The following is a 19463-nucleotide window of genomic DNA, read 5'->3' as shown; positions in this document are numbered from 1 at the left end:
AATTAGTTACCTGACAGAATATGTTTTGATACAACAGGGCTGACTGGCACTCATTATGCTATTCCACTTGTCTTCCAGGGTGAAAAGGAAGTCCATTTCTATTTAATGAGAATTTTTGCAAGAGTTTGCTGGAAGAAAAGAAGTTAATTCACTGAAGCAGCTTCTAATATCTAGAGGCTGCTGTGCTGGAACAACTGGTGTGTCCCACATTGCACCAGGTTATCCAAATGATAACAAAACAATAATAATTACATGCGCTTGCAAGTGTAAGCTCTGACTTGCCTACTGCACAGGCTCGGTGCAAAGGGGGTAATTAGGAGGAAAGGGATTTAGGAAGCTTTAACTTCAAGTGCCAGATGATTACAGATGAAGCTGCAATTTGGCTAAGACAGTGGAAAAGGCTCTTGGTTTTGGTCCAAGCTTCAAAGCACTCATCACATAAGCCACAAGAGGAAACAGTTTGCATTTACCCGTATCTTCCAAACACAGGTTTGTACATAAATGCAAGCACTGCATCTTCCAGACATACCATCAGACCCCCAAGTATCCAACAGCAACTCTCCTTCAGCTCGTTTACTTTCTGCTTTTCCAGCCTGAGCTCCCAGAGAGCCATTGCCTCTCCCCCAGGTACCCCAATGAGCTTCACAGACCAACCAGACCCATCCAGCTGCTCATCAGAGCAGCTCCCTGGTTTCTCATCACCCATTTTTGGACCCCTCGCACATCTCTGGTCTTCCAGCCAGTCCTGCCTGCTTGCAAGGCATCACAGAGCCAAAGGACAGGTTGCTGGTGTGAAGTAAGAAGGTCCCACAGCAAAGAAGCCTTTCTTGGAAGCAAGAGGGCCACAGCTTAGCCCCTGGGACATGTCTTAGCACATGCATCCTCACATGCTGGGAGACAGGGAAATTATAACCCTAGAAAATGCTTTAATGGCTAGAAAAAAACGCACTATTTTCAACTATTCAACCCACTTGCAAAGGAGGGCTTGGGTTTTCAGTTGCATGAATCTAGAAGCTATATGGAAACCACTGTAAGCCATGAAGGGTCATTTTACGAACCCAGGTCTGAAGAAGCAGGGGAGGCTTTGAGGCAAAATGTTCAGCACGTGTGAACACTGCAAGGTGAGAGAGATGGGACATGTCAGGACAAAGAGGGAAAAGCACAGGCAATCTCCACGTGACAGACCAAATCGTGTCTGGCACATCGCCGCTGGGCTGTGACTGGGACTGGGGCAGGATAAGCCCAGGACAGAGGCTCACCAACCCCCTCTGTGTGACTCTGCTGCACAAGCCTTCTCCACGTGCACCTCCTGCCTGGCAGGGCTTTGCTCCACCCTGGAGGCAGAGCTGCCAAGGTGGCCATCTCCAAATCACAGAATTATGGAATTGTTTCGGTTGGAAAAGACGTTTAAGATCATCGAGTCCAACCATTAACTGCCAAGCCCACCACTAAACCACAACCCTAAGTGCCCCATCTACATGTTTTTAAACACCTTCAGGGACAGTGACTCCACCACCTCCCTGGGCAGGCGGTTCCAGTGCTTTTTGTGAAGAGATTTTTCCTAATACCCAGCCTAAACCTCCCCTGGTGCAACTTGAGGCCATTTCTTCTTGTCCTGTTGCTTGTGACCTGGGAGAAGAGGCTGAGCCCACCTCACTACAGCCTCCTTTCATGTCTCAGGCTGCCTCCAAAGGAGAGCTTTAGGCTCAAGATCCCACGAAGAGATCATTTTAAAGCTACCCTAGATGTGAAAAATAAGATGTCTGCAATAACAGAAGTGCTCTCTTCTTTTCCTGTTTTCCCTTTTCCTGACACCCAAGTTGCCCAGGGATATCAGATCTGGTCTTCATTGCTGTTTGTGGGAAGCCCACCTATTGCTTTCTGTGCTTTTAAAACTTAAATATAAGGCTAAGAAATCTTGAAAGATTTCCTTTCTCCAGAACAGACTTTGCCTAATGACCAACACTGTGTTAAACAAAACCAAACAATACCCCAAAAGGCAAAAAGCCTGGATGCAGCTCAAAATCATCAGGGTTTAAAATGCACTGATAATTGCTTGTTTTCCTCTCTCCCTGGGGAAGGGCCCATCCCACCTACTCATAGCTGTCCTGCAGTTCACCATCGATCCATGAGCTCTCTGTGCTCACATGAAGAGACTGCTCAGCTTGAGGGAAATCCATCCCATATGCCTTAGGGGTATCCAAGGTGCAGAGAAAATACTCATGGGAGTTTCTGGTCAGTCTCTACTGACTGTTGGGCTTAAACCCCATGCCCAGGTTACAGGCAGGCAAAGCTAGGTGGTGGGAATTGTCCTGTTGCTGCAGATCTCAATATGATGTGTTTTCTTGGTGATGCAAGATGAGTTTGTGGGCATCAGTCCAGAGAAGGAAGGTGTCCTCTTGAAAGCACTCAAAACCAAGCCCTCCAGTCCTCCAGGCAGAGGATCTGAATTGCTAGCATTACAAGAAGCAAGGAGTTTGAAAGCCAGCGAAGTATCATTTCACTTAGGAGCCGAACATCCAGCCTGCCTCAGGAGGTAATAAAAAATGAAAGAAAAGGCTCAAATCTCTTCCTCTGCACAGCCTGGACTACAAAAGCCACATCATCACTTGCTGGCCATGTCCAACTTGAGCTGAGCCAGTTGTCTCCACTGCCTTCTCCCCTGCTCGCTTTACTGTGGCTCTTGGGTGAGCCACGATGATCTGCAGCTCCTCCAGGGAAGTCTGGATTCTGCTCATCTCTGTATCAGTGGCTTCCCTTCTCCACAGGGCTCAGCATTTCAGCTCTTTTTTCACGTGCCAGCCTTGCCTGCAAAACTGGACAAGTTGTATAACATGGTATCACTCGCAGAAAGGCTGAGCTGATACCTCTGTAGACATCTCAGCTGATTAGCTTGTGTCTCTGACACGGTATGGAAACTTTTGCCTTTCCAGGTTCCTGCCCCTGGTGACATCAGTCCTCCCAGGTCATAACGAAGCACACCCTGTTCATCTATCTTTTACCTTCCGTGGAAGCTGATGCTAGAAAGTCTTAATGAGACTTCAGACTTACTTGCTGCAGTGATCCCATTGCAACGGGTTTTGTGGAAGAGGAAGGTTTCAGGTAGATGACACATCTGCCTGTGGACTGGGCAGCTGTAGGTGTACCACAGGCACCAGTCCTTAGGACTAGGAAGCTAAGCTGGGCTTTATAGACCTCATGGTCTGGAGCATTTGCCACTCGCCCTACTTTGTGGAAGGGTATGTGAGAGGAGACCGTGCTCACTGGACTGGTCCCCACCATATCCATTTTGCATCACCTAGAGGAGAAGTTGGAGTAGGACCTCCTTCTAAGGTGAATAATCCCACAACTCAGGAAGTGCAATGGAAAATGGAGATGAAAATCAGTGCTGGTTTAAGAAAAAACTTGAAAAGAAAGAGTGCAGCCCATGGATCAGGAGGATGGGGGACTTGGGCTCTCAGGTGGACAAATTTAGGAGCACGGGTTAATGGTGGCCTTGGCAGTGCTGGGTTAACAGTTGGACTTGATGATCTTAAAGGTCTTTTCCAAGATAAATGATTCTATAATTCTATAAATTCATTTGTAATGATTACCCTGATACATCATGAAGGACCACACTTCATCAGACCTTGCCGTCCAGAGTATGACTCTTCTGGACTACGTATGGTGTCCACCTTGGCACTACTGGGGCCAGAGGGGGTGTCTTTGTGTTCAATAAACTCACGCTGATTTTTCGTCCATGAAGATGACAAATTCAGTTTTGAACCTGTAAACTTTCAGTATCTACCAGGTCTCGTAGTGCGGCTTGCCACAGCCCACCCAGCATCATCTGAAGACCCACTGCACCCCGAGCCTCCCTCCCGCTGTCTTCATTTTCTTGTCTTCCAAGTTTTTCTACTGACACAGATGATAAGTAGCTGCATCCTCCCCAGTTTAACCTTGTGGCTATTCATTATGTTCTCTGTTGAATTGAAGAGGGTTAGTTTAATTTATAGTTCCTCATATAAAAGCTGTTCCAGAGCTTTTATCTGTTTTATTGGATCCCTCTGGCTCCTGCACAGCCAATAACACAAAACCAAAGACTCTTGCAACCAACAGTTTGTTGAAAGACAGCCCATAACAGCACTGGAGAGCAACTTTCAAGCCAGCACTAAAAGGATTATTAGGAGAACTTGGTTCTATGATGTTTAGATATTCAAGGTTCCTGGATTGCTCCCAGCTGCTAAGACAGGTGTAAGTTCCCCTCCAAGACACATATGCAGTCTGGACTTCATGTAATAAAGTTTGAGGATCCAAAACACATACAAAAATAACAAAAAACCACCAACAACTAAATTGTGCAGGTGGCCCCCAAATGCTGTCAGATCCTCCCATTATGATTTTTTTTTTATTTTGTCTTCCGGTGAAATTAGAAAGGAACTCTAAAAAAATTCTTTTGGACCAAGACAAAAGCAAACCAAGCATGAGACCAGTGTGCAGTGATCTTATGTGAATATTTTGTCTGGGTTACAAGCATACTCAGTTGTATTTGAGATTTAATTGTTTTCTGCCTTTCAGCAATTCTCTAGAAAAAAATAACATCTTGATGTGTGCACCTGAGGCACCACTCATCTGGTGGTCTGGTGAGTCAGATAGAGAACCTGGGTGTGATACCTCAGGGTATCCCTGGGATCTTCCACACTGAAAGGGAAGAAACTAGGGAGAAATTAATCTCCCATATCACTGACAATGCTTCAAGGTCTGCAGCTCAGACCTCTGCAATGTTTAAGCAAGCCGGGCAGCCAAAAGGCTTGCCCAGCTGAAGTCCAAGCACTGTCTCAAGGAAACTCTCATGGCACTTTCTGATTTGCAAAATGTAGCTCTTACAATGTCCTGCTTGCCCAGTGCCTGCTCTCCAAGTGCTGCTCTGGGCGGGGAGGGCAATCAAGACAAAGACAAGAGAGGAAACCTAATGCATCAGCATTCATAATTTTTTCCATTATACTCTTTCTATAGCAGTTCCACAGTGGATTATATTCTGCTTTCTGAAAGGTGGAGACAGTTTCATACAAAAGACTTGAATTCTGCAAAGATCTTAATTGCTGGAGAAGCCGGAGTACAAAGGACAAAACAAAGCTCTATTTTTATCCTGCCAGAGCATGGTGCTGTATTAAAAGCCTTTGGTATTAGCCTCTTTGTGTCTCTGTCAGGTAAGGAGAGCCAGCTCCTGCCCCTTCCCAGTGGGTATCGTGTTTCTGCAGAGGGATGTTATCTGTGCCCCCACCCCTGCATCACCCATTGGGCCAGCGGGGAGCCAACGGGTTTGTAAAGTGGCTTTCAGCCTTTGGCCAGATCATGTTACGGCTTCTTGCCCTGGTGAGGAAAACAGTGACATGGAGAAGAACAAACCACCTTGAAGTTTTTGGGTTTGTGCAGTGTTTCTCATCCTTAAGGGCTGTGGTCGTTGACTAGTATTATCCTTGGTTTATGCCCAAGGAAAAGATGTGGCTAGGAAAAGGCTTGCCCAGGCTGTCCCAGCAGGTCGGGAATAGGAACGGCAGCAGGGACCCAACCTCCTGCCTCAGGGATGATGCTCTGTGGCCACTGACCACACAGCCATTCTCAATGAGGTTTCACCAGCACAGCATGCTGCCCTGGCTGCTGCCTCCACTTCCTTCTTGCATCTCTGCCCTCTCCTGTGTATATGTTTCCTCCACCCCACATCACTCATATGTGTGTCTTCTTCTGCTCAGACACGCTCAAACCCACGTCTGGGGCCCCACATCACACACCCGTCTCCTGCATATGTCCTCTCCCAGGGCCCTTCACCATCAGACCACATGCTACAAATTTTCACCCATCTTGAAAGTATTTTGCACATCTCCCCATGGGGACTAGAAGGCAAAGGACAGAGATGATCTGAGTTTCAGCAAGATCTCGGTATTTCTACCCAGCTCGTCCCACCATGCAGCAGTTACTTGGCTTCACCATCTGCCTTCCAGGATGCATTACATGGCATCAGAGGAGGCATCTCATGTCTTCAGGATGGGTATATAGGACCCATGATTATTGGTCCTTCTCTTGTCTGGAGCATTTTCAGTCTGCATCTACACTAGTAAATTAGCCACAGGCAGGATGTGGCACTGCCTTTCACCCACCTGCCCTGGGACAGCCCTGGGGTGGTTTGGATGGGTCTTGGCTGGAGGGGAGAGTTTCCCAGCCTGGGGATGCTCTACCTGCTCAGGGTGTGGAGGTAGGTTTCTGGGCTGGTGGCACTGCTGGTCTGGCCCATTTGAGCTGTCCTCATGAACTCTCTTCCCACGTCCATGCTCAGCCCCTTTCTCTGGACGCTCAGACACAGCACCCTGGGGAACGGCTACCAGGGACAGCCACCATCCCAGAGCCGAGACCCACTGGAGCCCAGAACTCCTCGAGAAGTCAGCATGCAGTCAGCTGCTGAAAGGAGGCTGAGGCGCTTGGCTGGGGCCAGGAAAGGATTATCTTACCAGATAATTAGCTGCATGCTGATGGCCACTGAGGCAAGAAATAAAAGCAACTCAATGAGCCACGCAGCCACGTCTCAGCACTGGTCACCTCCATTATTCAGGGTGGATCTGCATCAGGTGTCGTGCCTTTATCTGGGGCTTTGATAAAAAGCATTAATCAGCTGCATGTGAATTATTCACAGAGATCATGGCTCACCTTTCCAAACCCCAGTGCTGAGGCTCTACTTCTCCCTACTCCTCTCCCTCCTCTCCAAGATTTATGTCTGTCTTTCCTCTTCCTATAACTTGTTTCTGTGCAGGAAGGATGGGCTGTAGTTACAGCACTAGCTTGTGACCCTGGGCTTTAGTTTTTGTTTTCTGCCACAGATTCCCTGCATTTTCTTGAGGGAGGTGCTCAGCACCAACTGCCTGGGGCCAGGATGGGGCCAAGTTCATTGCCTGTGCCTTGGCACTAATATCCTGGTGTAAACATTTCTTAGCCAGCAGGAGAAATGCTGTGAGTCTGAACAGAAATCCCTCGATAATCCCTTTATGACTCGGAGTAGTCTATTCTGCAGGTTTATTCCTACCACTGATGCTCAGATTTGAAACATATTCCTTCCTCTACTACCAGGAAGCTTATAGGGTTGGAATAGGGCTCTCCTGTCATTGCCTCCTTTGGGCTCCTGGTTGTCTTCTGCTTCAGGGAACTTCAGCCCACCCTTCAGCCATAGCTGAAGTTCTCAGTTCCCTGTGCCCAGCACCCATTGCCCTGGGGCAGGGCATGCCTTGCTGCCTCTGGCTCTCCCAGACCCCTCTCCAGGCACTGGTGGTCCATCTCCATCATGTAAACACGAGTACCTGCTGCCGTGCAGATGTCCTGGGACGTCTGAGACAAACACAGGGATGGTAGATACAACTTTGGATTTACAGGAGACACGGGTCCTTCCAAAAGTGGATACTCAAAGGGCACCTGATCTGAGCCCTAGCTCCCCATGGACACCTCTACTGCTGTGAGAGGAGGTGAAGCCCTGTTTTGGGATTCTGCTTCCCACTGCTGTCAAGGCAAAACCAGGGGCAATGTCTTGCTTGGTGTTTGCTGATGGAGCGCTCTGATTCCGGCTCCTTTCCTGGGACAGGCTGCAGAGCTGGGTTGCTTCTGGTGTCTCAGACCAAAGATGGGCAGCAAGGAGAGCACACTGTGCTGTGTCTCTGAATTGCTGAGGGACCAGCTGAACACTGCCACAGACACACTCTGGGGTTCATTTTACTGCTGTCTGTAAATGCCAGCGTGAGGAAACTGTTTCTAACTGAAGGGCTTTTTAATTTAGCAGAGAAAGACGGAACGGGTAATTAACTCCGGAAAACTTCTACAGGGAGATGCTGGATACTCCGCCACTGCCCTGGGCAGCTGATCTCCACAACAGTGAGAGGAGACCCTAACGGGTGTCTGGCTGCTGGGGAGACCAAGCTCCACATTTTGAAACTTAAAGGGGGCTTGTAAGAAAGATGAGGACAGACTTTTTATTAGAGCCTGTAGCGACAGGACAAGGGCTGATAGTTTTAAACTAAAAGAAGGAACAGTCAGACTAGATACAAGGAAGCAATTGTTTACACTGAGGGCGGCGAGGCGCTGGCCCAGGCTGCCCAGAGCAGCTGTGGGTGCCCCATCCCTGGCAGTGCTCAAGGCCAGGCTGGACGGGGCTGGGGGCAGCCTGGGCTGGGGGGAGGGGTCCCTGCCTGTGGTGGGGGCGTCGGACTAGATGGCCTTTAAAGGTCCCTTCCCACCCAAACCATTTTGTGATCTATGATTCTATGATTTCAAGGCAAATGCACCCCAGAAACAGGAGCAGCAGCTCTTGCTCCAGCCTGTAATGATGCAAAGCAGGTGCACATGCTGGGTAAATATTTCTGTTCGTTGTTGCAGGCCAGGGGTAGTTTGTGGGTAATCATCACAAAAGAACCAGCAGCTTCTGATGCACCAATATAAATTTTTAATGAAGTTAGAATAATAGAGAAATCCCAGCACAGCAAAGAGTTCATACAGGGTGAACAAAGACAGCCTGGCTAAACCGGCAGCCATCCTAGGGAAAAAAATAGGAAAGCCTGTACAAGATTCAATGAATAAGCAATTATTAATTGGAGTGTAATCAAAGACATGCAAGGTAGGTTTATGAGGAGATAGAGCCTGTCAAAACAAGCTTGGTTTGTTTCTTTGGAGTCGGTTTGTTTGGTAACTGCATGAAAGGAGCAGGTTCCTACAGAATGTTTGGTTTAACGCTGCCTGCTATCAGTGCCTCACACTAAAAAGAGCAGATTAATGGAGACAAACTCTAAAAATAGGACATCAGCTGAGAATCATCTTTGAATGACAGTGCTATGGTGCAATTTTGCTATTAAGCTCATAACTACCACATTAGTGAAAGGAATGTAAAAATAACTTACAATGAAATTTTCAAATAATATGAAGATTGACAGAGCAGTCAACAAGGAGACAGGGCAGGCAGCCACGCAGAGCAGTGGGGACCTTGGATGTGCCTGAACCAAAAAAGGGGCACTCACGTGCCAAAAACTGCCAAGAAACAGCATCTGCACCTCAAGCTGGCAGAAAATAGAGCCGACTTCCGTGAAAGCAACAGCTCCAGACAGCACGGTGCACCAGCAGCCCAGCACGGTGAACAACCAACCCATTAATCCATAACTGCATGAATGGAGGAGGGATGGGGAGAAGGGAGGTGCGACATCCTCACTCTGCAGAGCCACAGAGATGCAGTAGATGCATCCCACCTGTGCCTGTATTTAGAGGGAGGGTGCTGCAAGTTGAACATTAGTGGGATAAAGAGCTGCAAAGATGATTTGAGACGGGAAAAAAAATGCACAATGAGAGGTGCCAAGAAGGGCCTTCTTCAAAAGAAGACTGAGAAGTACTTTGACTACAAATGTGCAAGAGCTTTCAAGGGCAGAAAAGACCTGGCGAGCAATGGGCATAGAAGCCTCTGGCTTCATGTGCTCTGGACACCACGATGGGGGAGCCCAGCTGCCTCAGCTCAGGCTCCTGGGTCCCTGGGACAAGAACCACAGCATCTGGGGGTTTCTTTGTACTGAGTGGGGACTAAATTGGTGAAAGAAGCCAATTCTCATGGGGCACTGGAACCAGATTCCTGTTCGCTGAAGATCTGGCCATCCCTTAATGGTGAGGAATAAAGTTAATGGCGCTGGCCAGCAGGACCAGGGCAGTGATTATCCCCCCACACTCAGCACTGCTGAGGCTGGACCCTGAATCCTTGGTTCAGTTTCCAAGAGGGACCTTGAGGGGCCGGAGCATGCCTAGAGCCAGGCAGGGGGCTGGGGCAGGGGCTGGGGCACCAGTCTGATGGGGGGGGCTGGGGAGGTTCAGCCTGGAGAGGAGGGGGCTCAGGGGGCACCTGATCGCTCCCTACAGCTGCCTGTAATGAGGGACAGGACAAGAAGAAATGGCTTCAAGTTGTGCCAGGGGAGGTTTAGGTTGGATATTAGGAAAAATTTCTTCACCAAAAGGGTGTCCAGCACTGGGACAGGCTGCCCAGGGAGGCAGTGGAGTCACCATCCCTGGGAGGGATTTAAAAGACATGTAGATGTGGCGCTTAGGGACATGGGTTAGTGGTGGGCTTGGCAGTGCTGGGTTAACGGTTGGACTCCATGATCTTAAAGGTCTTTTCCAACTGAAACGGTTCCACAATGCTGTGTTAAAGGTGAGGCTGCAGCATGCAAGCATCAGTTGAGCTGGCTGAGGTCACAGCAGGCAGTAACTGGAACATGGCTGCAGCCTGCTCCTCCGCACCATCAGCATCAAAGGTAAGGCTGCTCTTCTGTGGCAGCCTAGGCCCTCACAAATCAAAGGCAAACTGAGGAAAACGCCCACAGTGATTAAAATGATAAAACAGAGTATCATCTGGGAAGTAGAAGTGGCTCTTGGCTGGCTGATACACCCAACGTCTTTGCTGTGCAGCGCACCAATGGAAAAATGCACTTTAAAGCAATTTGGCTGAACTAGCTGGATATTTATTTTGTGTTGGGCATTTGAAAAATTCTAAGAGACATTGGTCACCTTGAAAGTGGAAGGAATTACCTGAGTGATCACTTTCTCAGCCTCTAATTAGTGCAACCTGATGCTCTGGCCTTTCCAATTCCCAGTTCCCTGGAGGAACGACAGTTCTTCATTTCCAGACACAGAAACACCACTTTCTGCTTTTTATTGCACCTTTCAAGTGGATATTTTTTTAGATTTTAAGACACAGAAAGAATTGCTTCTCTGTGTGCAGAGCACACAGGATCACTGTCCAGGAAGCAAATGGGGTAAAACCTGAAGGGCAGTTTGTTAGGGCAAAAGCATCTGATTCAGTTGGCGTGGTTTTATTCACTTCTGCTGGGTAATGAAGATAGGAAGCTTGGAGCCATCATGAACTGAAGGATGCTCCATCCAGTCGTCCAGCTGCTGGCTGCACTAAGCCTGTGCAAATGCAGGACAGTATACTCGCTGCTTGCTCACAGCAGGGGAGTAGAAAGTGAAGGAAAGCACTGAAGGAGCATCCAGCCAAGGAAAAACTGCTGCTGTCATGGATGCAACATGAAGAGCAGGTTCCAGAGGCTGGAGCTGACACTGGCTGGGGGAGGAGGTGGACCTCCAGGTCTAGCATCTTTCCATCTCGGTCTCCCACCGCCTGTCGGCTGCCCACAACCCCTGAGAATTCCCTTCTCACACAGACCCTGGGACAGGTCAGGGCTGCAGAAATGATTCAGATCTCCTTTTCCACGTGCCCATCAGTCATGAACTTAGTGACCACCACAACTGCACCACCTCAATGCAGGTGCCCATAGGAGGTGGTCTGAACACAACTCAAAGTGACTTGTACTACGTATGGCTCCTGTGGCTGAGCCAAGATCTCCCTACAAGCCCTGGACCGCTCATCTGCCTGTCTCTGCCATCCATTCCCCACCCAGCTCATCTGCCTGGGCTGGGACCCTTGGGAGGCTCCTTGCCTTTCTCCTCCCAGACAGCAACTGAATAAAGCAAGTCTTTTCAACTCTCCTTTTGCTGCTCAAACTCCTACATAAAAGCAAGACAAAGGTAGGTATTTTTTTTCTGTTTGTTGCTCGGCAGGCTTTTTTGTTTTGTTTGCAGGTTTTTTGGCATTTGGGTTTGGGGGTTTTCTTTTTAAATTATGTATATTTAGCATGCCTGCCCTGCGTGCTGTCTATCTGACTCCTCATTTTTTTGACTCTGAAGCAAGGTTTTGCATGAACACGTATGGGAGATGTTCAGGGGGCCCTGCTGACTTCTAGCTGGGGCACACACTGGATTTCAGTGCAAAACTTGGTGCAACATCCAACCAAAAGCAAAAGCCCTTCCCCAGTTCTCTTTTTCCTCTCCCCTCTTTAATGTCAGTGTAAATGTTCTATAAGACAATTTAAATATGCCAGTCATGTTTTTGTGAAAAGCTCCCATATTTTTGCAATGACAGCATGGCTAAATGCATGAGATACACTAAGGCTGACAGAAGGACAGACAAAGTTTCCTTCTCTCATGTTCATTATTTACATGGTGGCAAAACCTAGACTGTAAGAAACCTCAAAAAATGTTCATTGCAGATAACACATAATAAAAAATGTAACATTGCAGATTACATAAGACATGACAACCGTGAGAAAAAATTACAGTAAGACAAATAAACGGGCAGAATTTGAAAAAGCTGGGGAAGTCTTTTAACTTCCACCTTGATAATTAACCAAAAGATTTCAGTTTCTTTGAAACACATGCAAATTTTATAAAGCCAAATAGCAGAACCTTGGGAAAACCATGGCATAGCCCTGGTGCTGACTACCACCTAGACGCTGGTGGTTAGCAGCCTCGCGCACTGAGCTGTACACACTGCATCTGAGCTTCCTTGCCCCTCCCAGCAGACATCAATCATCAGCATCTTCCTCACCCTCGAGATTCCAAACCAAGCAGGAATGTGGCTCCAGCTCAAGCAGGAGCTGTGTTTTCCCACTGGAGAGGACACAGGGGATCAGTGGGAGTGAAGGACAGACCACGCTCTCACCTGTTGGTGAAGACTTTGCTGTAGTTGAACACCTGGATCTCCAGGATCTCATTCCCATCGATACTGCTTGCCACTGGCCAGCGGAAGGTCTGCAGAGGAAGGATGAAAGGGGGATGTCAGGCTTGTTTCGGGGAGCTGCTGCAGTGTGATAAGGGTGGAGCTGAGATGACCATGGAAAAAAGCTAACTACCCCATTTCCCCAGCAAAAAGGCAGGCAGGGCTGTTTTAAAGGGTTCTCATTAAGAATGTACCTCAGTGCCAAATATCTGATAGATAGATAGATAGTGTATATATATATATATATATATATATATATATATATACATAGTATAAAGGGGGGTGTGTGTATATATATATATACATATCATATATATACCAGTGATGAGTGGCATTCCTCAGGGTTCTGTACTGGGACCAGTGCTGTTTGATACCTTTGTCAGCAACACGGACAATGGGATCGAGTGCACCCTCATCGAGTGCCAGTTTGCTGATGGCACCGAGCTGTGTGGTACAGCCGATGCACTGTGGGGAGGGATGCCATCCAGAGGGACCTTGGAGGGCTTGAGAGGTGGGCCTGTGCAAACCTCATGAAGTGCAAGGTTCTGCACCTGGGTTAGGGCCATCCCCAGCACCAATATTGGCTGCATGGAGAATAGATTGAGAGCAGCCCTAAGGAGAAGGACTTAGGGGTGCTGCTTGATAAGAAGCTCATCATGACCCAGCAATGTGCACTCGCAGCCCAGCAAGCCAACTGTACCCTGGGCTGCAGGCAGAGCAGCACAGCCAGCAGGTCAGTGAGGGGGCTCTGCCCCTCTGCTCCACTCTGGTGAGACCCCCCTGCAGTGCTGCGTCCGGCTCTGGGGTCCCCAGCACAGGAGAGACACGGAGCTGCTGGAGCGGGGCCAGAGGAGGCCAGGGAGATGCTCAGGGGCTGGAGCAGCTCTGCTGTGGGGACAGGCTGGGAGAGCTGGGGTGGCTCAGCCTGGGGAGGAGAAGGCTGCGGGGAGACCTTAGAGCACCTGCCAGTGCCTAAAGGGGCCGGCAAGAAAGCTGGGGAGGGGCTTTGGGCAAGGGCAGGTGGCGATGGCACACGGGGGAATGGCTTTACATGCGAGAGGGGAGATGGAGATGAGAGATGAGGAAGAAATTCTTCCCTGTGAGGGCGGCGAGGCGCTGGCCCAGGCTGCCCAGAGCAGCTGTGGGTGCCCCATCCCTGGCAGGGCTCAAGGCCAGGCTGGACGGGGCTGGGGGCAGCCTGGGCTGGGGGGAGGGGGCCCTGCCTGTGGTGGTGGTGGGGGGGGGACTGGGTGGTCTTTAAGGTCTCTTCCTACCCAAACCATTCTGTGATTCTATGATACACACACACATTAACAAGGTAAGAAGCAATAGGACAAGAAGAAACAGCCTCGAGTTGTGCCAGGGGAGGTTCAGATTGTATATTAGGAAAAATTTCTTCACTGAAAGGGTGGTCCAGCACTGGAACAGGCTGTCCAGGGACACGGTGGGGTCATATCCCTGGAAATGTTCAAAAAACACATAGATGTGGTGCTTAGGGACATGGGTTAGTGGTGGACTTGGCAGTCCTGCGTTAATGGTTGGGCTTGATGATCTCAAAGGTCTTTTCCAACCTAAATGATTCTATCATTCTATGATTTTATACATATAAATACATTTTTCTATATGTATGTGTATATATATATGAAATCACCTTCAATTGTGTTTTTTTTTTACTTCCCGACGCAAGAAATCAGCCTGCCAAGCTAAACCACTTGAACTGCCTTCAGTTTTCTAAGTCACAGGTTTCTTGCGACCTCCAAAAGCCAAGCACACCCCTTTGCCAAGCGGCTCTTGGTGCACCAGATGGGATGGGAATGAAACATCCCAGATGCAGAGGCAGCGGGGTTGAGCCCTGCATCACTTACAGGAGCAGCAGCGCTGCACTCAAAGTCTTGAAAGGAAAGTGCTTATCAAGCAACTTCACAGGAAGAAATTAGTGACTCTGCAGAAATACGCCAACACCCGGGTTTAAGCTATTTTTTGCCCCTTTTACATTTTCTGCTGTGACTTAAGGAAGCAAATGAAAAAATTCCTAAAACAGAAAAGAAAACTAGAAATGGCCCCATGACAGTGGTATCATTTTTCATACAGTCCAGCCTCACTTCTCATTCTGCAGCCAGATTTACTCTGGGCTCTTCATCATGGGCATGTAACAGCCCTTCCCCTTACAGCATGTGCACTGCTGCCTGCTCACTCCTCCCCACTGCTTCGATGCTCCTAATGGTTGATAAATGCAACCAGCAGTCCCAAGATTAATTTTGAGCTGCCTGTTCCCTCTTGCCACCTCCATTCCTCTCTGTCCTGAGAAGTTGTCATGTCCTTACCGTTCAGGGCTCTGCAGTGTGTGCAGGTGGAGATTCATCAGGCCGGTGATCCTGCCCACAGCTTGTCCTCCCCACCATGGTCCTCAGACAATGCTGGTGAAGGGGACAGATCATGACAGAGTCCACCGTGTCATGAGCACAGTAGCAGCCCATCAACCTCTCACAATGTGCTGGATGTTAAACTGGTCCCATCTATTACCTGTAGTTTCAGTGGGGATGCTTTACTTTGGGATAAGCTGCTCTTCCAGGAACAGGACTTCTGGTTGTTTCTGAGACAGAGACAGAAAGCTCAAGTGCAAGGGACGTGATTTCTGCCTGGATCTTCCTGGTCCTTCCTGATATGTGGTGTTTATGTGTCCCCACCACCTCAGCAGAGCCCCAGCTTTGATCCATCTCTCCTGAGCCTTGGCCAGTACAACACAAACCCAAACCTCTGCTGCCACAGCGCTTATGGACATGGGTTAGTGGTGGGCTTGGCAGTGCTGTGTTAATGGCTGAACTCAATGACCTCAGAGGTCTTTTCCAACCTAAATGATTCTGTGATTCTATGCTCTCCATAAAAGAATAAACCATGCTGGTCATGGCCTCTTTTCGCTCACACACAGAAAAGAGTTTAAAGAACTCCAGAAACACATCCTGAAGCCCCAGCAAACTCTGTTCCTAGACACAGACAGGTCCTGGTGGTTTTTTTTCCTTCCTTGGAAATACCATTCTCTGCTTGTTGTGTAGGTATGCCTCCCCTCTGTTAGAGGTTTGTCAGGAAGCAAAATAACACATAAGGTCACTTGAAAAGTGTGGTGGCCTAGAGAGGCTCCCAGGATTCCACTAAACAGCCTTGCTGACAGCTTTCCACACCAAGAAGCTCGCCCGGGGATGTTCGTGCCGTAGCACATCCGCTGCTGCTGCAGTAAACCCCAGGGGCGGCCGGCCAGCGATGCACGGCATGGAGGAGCATGCTTCCATCTGCTGTGCTCTGCAACATGCTGTATCATCGTGGGAGGTCTCCTTGCACACTTGCTTGCACACTTCCAGCTCAAGAGGGACCCGCCTGTCTAGGGCCACTAATGCAGTATGGTTAAAGCACTTGGATTTTTGCCTAAAATCCTGGGGCATGCAGTACAAGTTACCATTTTCCGCTGTCAGGAGTCTTCCCTTCATGGTGTGGCCCCTGGTTTCTTGGGGCTCAGAGCTGAATTCTGCTGCAGATCCCCTGAATTTGGCTAAATTGTTCAGGACAGAATGCAGCTGCTCTCGGTTTGGAGCTTAAAAATGAGGGTTAGGATTCCTCCACCTTGACTTAGGTGCTTACAGGTTAACCACCTAAATCCACACCCCTTGTCTGCAATCTCCATCACTAGAGAAACTCTGGCATGTCCTGGGTACAAATCAAGCCATGGCTCACCTTTGGGAGGGGGTCATACACTCTTTCTATCCTTTCTGGACAAGACTATCTATCCATGACTACATTCCTCAGATTAAAGAAGGGCACCCTGCTCTGGAAGCTGTCCAAAATCCCCCCAAAAAAACATTAACAGGTCAAGTCTCCTCTTGGTTTTATCTTAGTGCATGGAAAACCACTCAAATCGACTGGTGGCACCCAGCCATGAGCATTACAAACTTATTTCCCCTCCTCCTGCCCCTTCATTTTACAAACACACTGTTCTGTGCACTAGTGAATCCCTAGGCATTGCTCCCCCCGAGGCTGCTGTCAGCTTCTCTGAGCATCCTTTGATTTTGAGTATTCTGGAGAGGCAGGTGGTTGATCTGGAGCAGCCAGACCACCTCTAGTACCTTGTGGGTGGAGGTCTGATGGTGGCAAGCCAGCCCAGCTGCAAAATGAAAGTGCAAGCCTTTGTGCTTCTCTCTCCCAGTTACAGCCATTTCAGCCTCAGCAGATGAAAAAAAAATTAAAAAAAAACCCAAAACCCAAACCACCAGCTCAAAAGAACTAAGTGATACGCTTTCCTTCCTAAGACAGATTTTTTTAATTATTATTATTATTATCTTTTAAGCCTGGAAAGCATTATTACAGTCTCACAGCCTGACCTCTTAACCCAATCCACAGGTTTTCGTGTTTCAGTCAAAGACTCCTCAATCAAACACAGATATGCCTTGTAGCTCAGTCACAACATATTTTTAACAGGGAAAAAGGAAAAGTAAAAACCATCCCAGAATTCAAGCAACAACATTTAATTACATTTTCAGGTAAGTGGTTTCCGCAGCTGATTGCCTGCAGTGATAAACACCTGCACCACCATTCTGCTTTGAATTTATGGGCTTCAGCTCCCCAGCCTTCACCCTGTGTCCTCTCACCAAGCTAAGGTGCTACCTAAACTCTTTCATTTGGCTATTTAGATTTCATTCAGCTTTTTGGATATAATTCCTCACTGCCTGTGGAGACAGACAAAGGGAATTGTCCTCGGGCTGAAGCCAGCACTCACCACTGCAACACAGAGTGGCAAAGCCATGTCCCAGCCCAGACCATGCACCTCCAGAACAAAGACTGGAGATGGGCACCCTGCTTTAGCATCTAGCACAGGCTCTGCCAAGGCAGGCATCACCCCCCTGCAAACTCCTGCTGCTCCCACTGGCACTGAGGCAGCTCACCCAGGAGCCGTGCCCCACTGGCACAGCCTGGCCCTTTGCAAGCAGGTTTTTCTTCTCTCAGCACCCTTGTGCCCTTCATGCAAGCGATGGAAGAGGGCAAATGTTTTGGAGCTGAAGTTTTCTCTGTTAATTTATAACACACCCTGCGGGAATACTTGCTCTCATCAATTCCGAGTGCCTGGGCTGAAGGGAAACGCTGTGAGGCAGGGAATGTGGGCTGGGGAGTGAGCACAAACCATGACATGCCATGGAGAAAATCAGTGGTGAGGGATGCAGTGCCTGCAGGGCACCTGCCTTCCGAGCTGCCTTCCACCAAGCTGCTAAAAACCAGCAGCACCAGGATGCACCCCCAACCCTAAGGTGCTCCCCAGATGTGGCATGCGTGGAAATGACCTGTCTGTCATCTCAGACCCAGTGAGTCCAACTTTCGCAACAGGCTGCACTGAATGGCTGCTCTTCATGGTGTTTATCCATGACCCTGTTCATCCATGACCGTGACCATGGCAGAGGACTTGTGCGGCAGGGGCAGGCTGGAAGGCTGCTGCTAAAACGTGGCTTGTATCAGTAGAGAAGCTCGCAACGGCCACTTGGCTTCAGGATGAGTGCTGGAGTTAGCTAGCAGGGTGAAAACCATGGACTTTACTTTTATCCAATGGAGCTATGCGGTCTGATGGGCCACGGTGCTGAGGAAGCCAAGGGAATGAGACTACAACCATCCATCCCTCCTCCCCTGGCAGCAGCAGCAGCTCCACTCAACCTTTCAAGTCCATTTTTAAAGAGAGATGAACATCCAAGGATTTTGCAAAACATCCATGCCATGTGGACGCCAGCTAAAAAACTCACGATAAACCTTAACTTCACATCTGAGGGACACATTCCAAGAGGTGCTGCATGCTGCCATGGGGACAGTGGCTCATCCCAAATCATCCACCTGTGAGGTTCTCCATCTCCTTCCAAGTCAGAAAGTTGCTCATATGTCACTGTGGTAGACATCTGACCCTCACAGTTTCCCCAGCTCTCCAGTTCTCCATAGCTCATCTCCTGGGACTGATGACCTCATATCCATCAAAAATCCCTCCAGCCATGGCATGATCTCAGTACTACATCACTATTAAAGTAATAGTATAATCGGCAAACTAGTTTCATTCCTTCTCAATAATCTGCCTAGAAACTGGGGGACAGACTCTTTAGCAGGGCCTGTAGCAATAGGACAAGGGGTGATGGTTTTAAGCTGAAAGAGGGGAGATATAGATGAGAGATGAGGAAGAAATCCCTTATGCTAAGGGCAACGAGGCGCTGGCCCAGGCTGCCCAGAGCAGCTGTGGGTGCCCCATCCCTGGCAGGGCTCAAGGCCAGGCTGGATGGGGCTGGGGGCAGCCTGGGCTGGGGGGAGGGGGCCCTGCCCGTGGCAGTTGGGGGTGGGATTAGATGTCTTTAAGGGTCCTTCCAACCCAAACCATTCTGTGGTTCTCTGATTCTATAAACTTGCTCTTGCTTCACATTTCACATAGGAAAAGGTATGGGGGACACAGTCATGGGATAAAAGATAAGTGTGATGCACCAAACGAAGAGAAGTGGCAACCAGACTGCATTTAAGGTTCAAGCGAAGCACAGAAAAGGAAGAACAGGATCCTGGGCAGGAGAAGGCTGAGAGGGGACCTGAGCGATGCACACAGGTACCTTAAGGGCCAGTGTCAGGGGGCCGGGGCCGGGCTCTTGTCAGCGGTGCCCAGCGACAGGACAAGGGGCAACGGGCACAAACTGCAGCACGGGGAGATCCGTGGGGAGAGCAGGAAAAACTTCTTTCCCTTGAGGGTGCCAGAGCACAGGGACAGGCTGCCCAGAGAGGCTGCGCAGTCTCCTTCTCTGGGGACGTCCAGAGCCCACCTGGATGTGATCCTGTGCAGCTGCTGTAGGAGAGCCTGCTTGAG

The 19463-nt window shown here is 49.1% G+C and overlaps 1 protein-coding gene across 13 annotated transcripts in view; it reads right to left on the bottom strand.

Annotated features, from left to right (window-relative positions):
* OTOF (otoferlin) overlaps positions 1-19463 on the bottom strand; it is a 115821-nt gene that overhangs the window by 83357 nt on the left and 13001 nt on the right. For all 13 annotated transcript variants that reach the window (XM_056342235.1, XM_056342238.1, XM_056342237.1 and 10 more), the window contains exon 3: positions 12545-12633. In XM_056342235.1, coding sequence (XP_056198210.1) covers positions 12545-12633 — 89 coding nt within the window. The remainder of the gene's footprint in view (positions 1-12544; positions 12634-19463) is intronic.

The sequence above is a fragment of the Falco biarmicus genome, chromosome 6, assembly GCF_023638135.1.
Source record: "Falco biarmicus isolate bFalBia1 chromosome 6, bFalBia1.pri, whole genome shotgun sequence".
NCBI classification, from domain to species: domain Eukaryota; kingdom Metazoa; phylum Chordata; class Aves; order Falconiformes; family Falconidae; genus Falco; species Falco biarmicus.
This window is presented reverse-complemented; position numbering and strand designations above follow the sequence as displayed.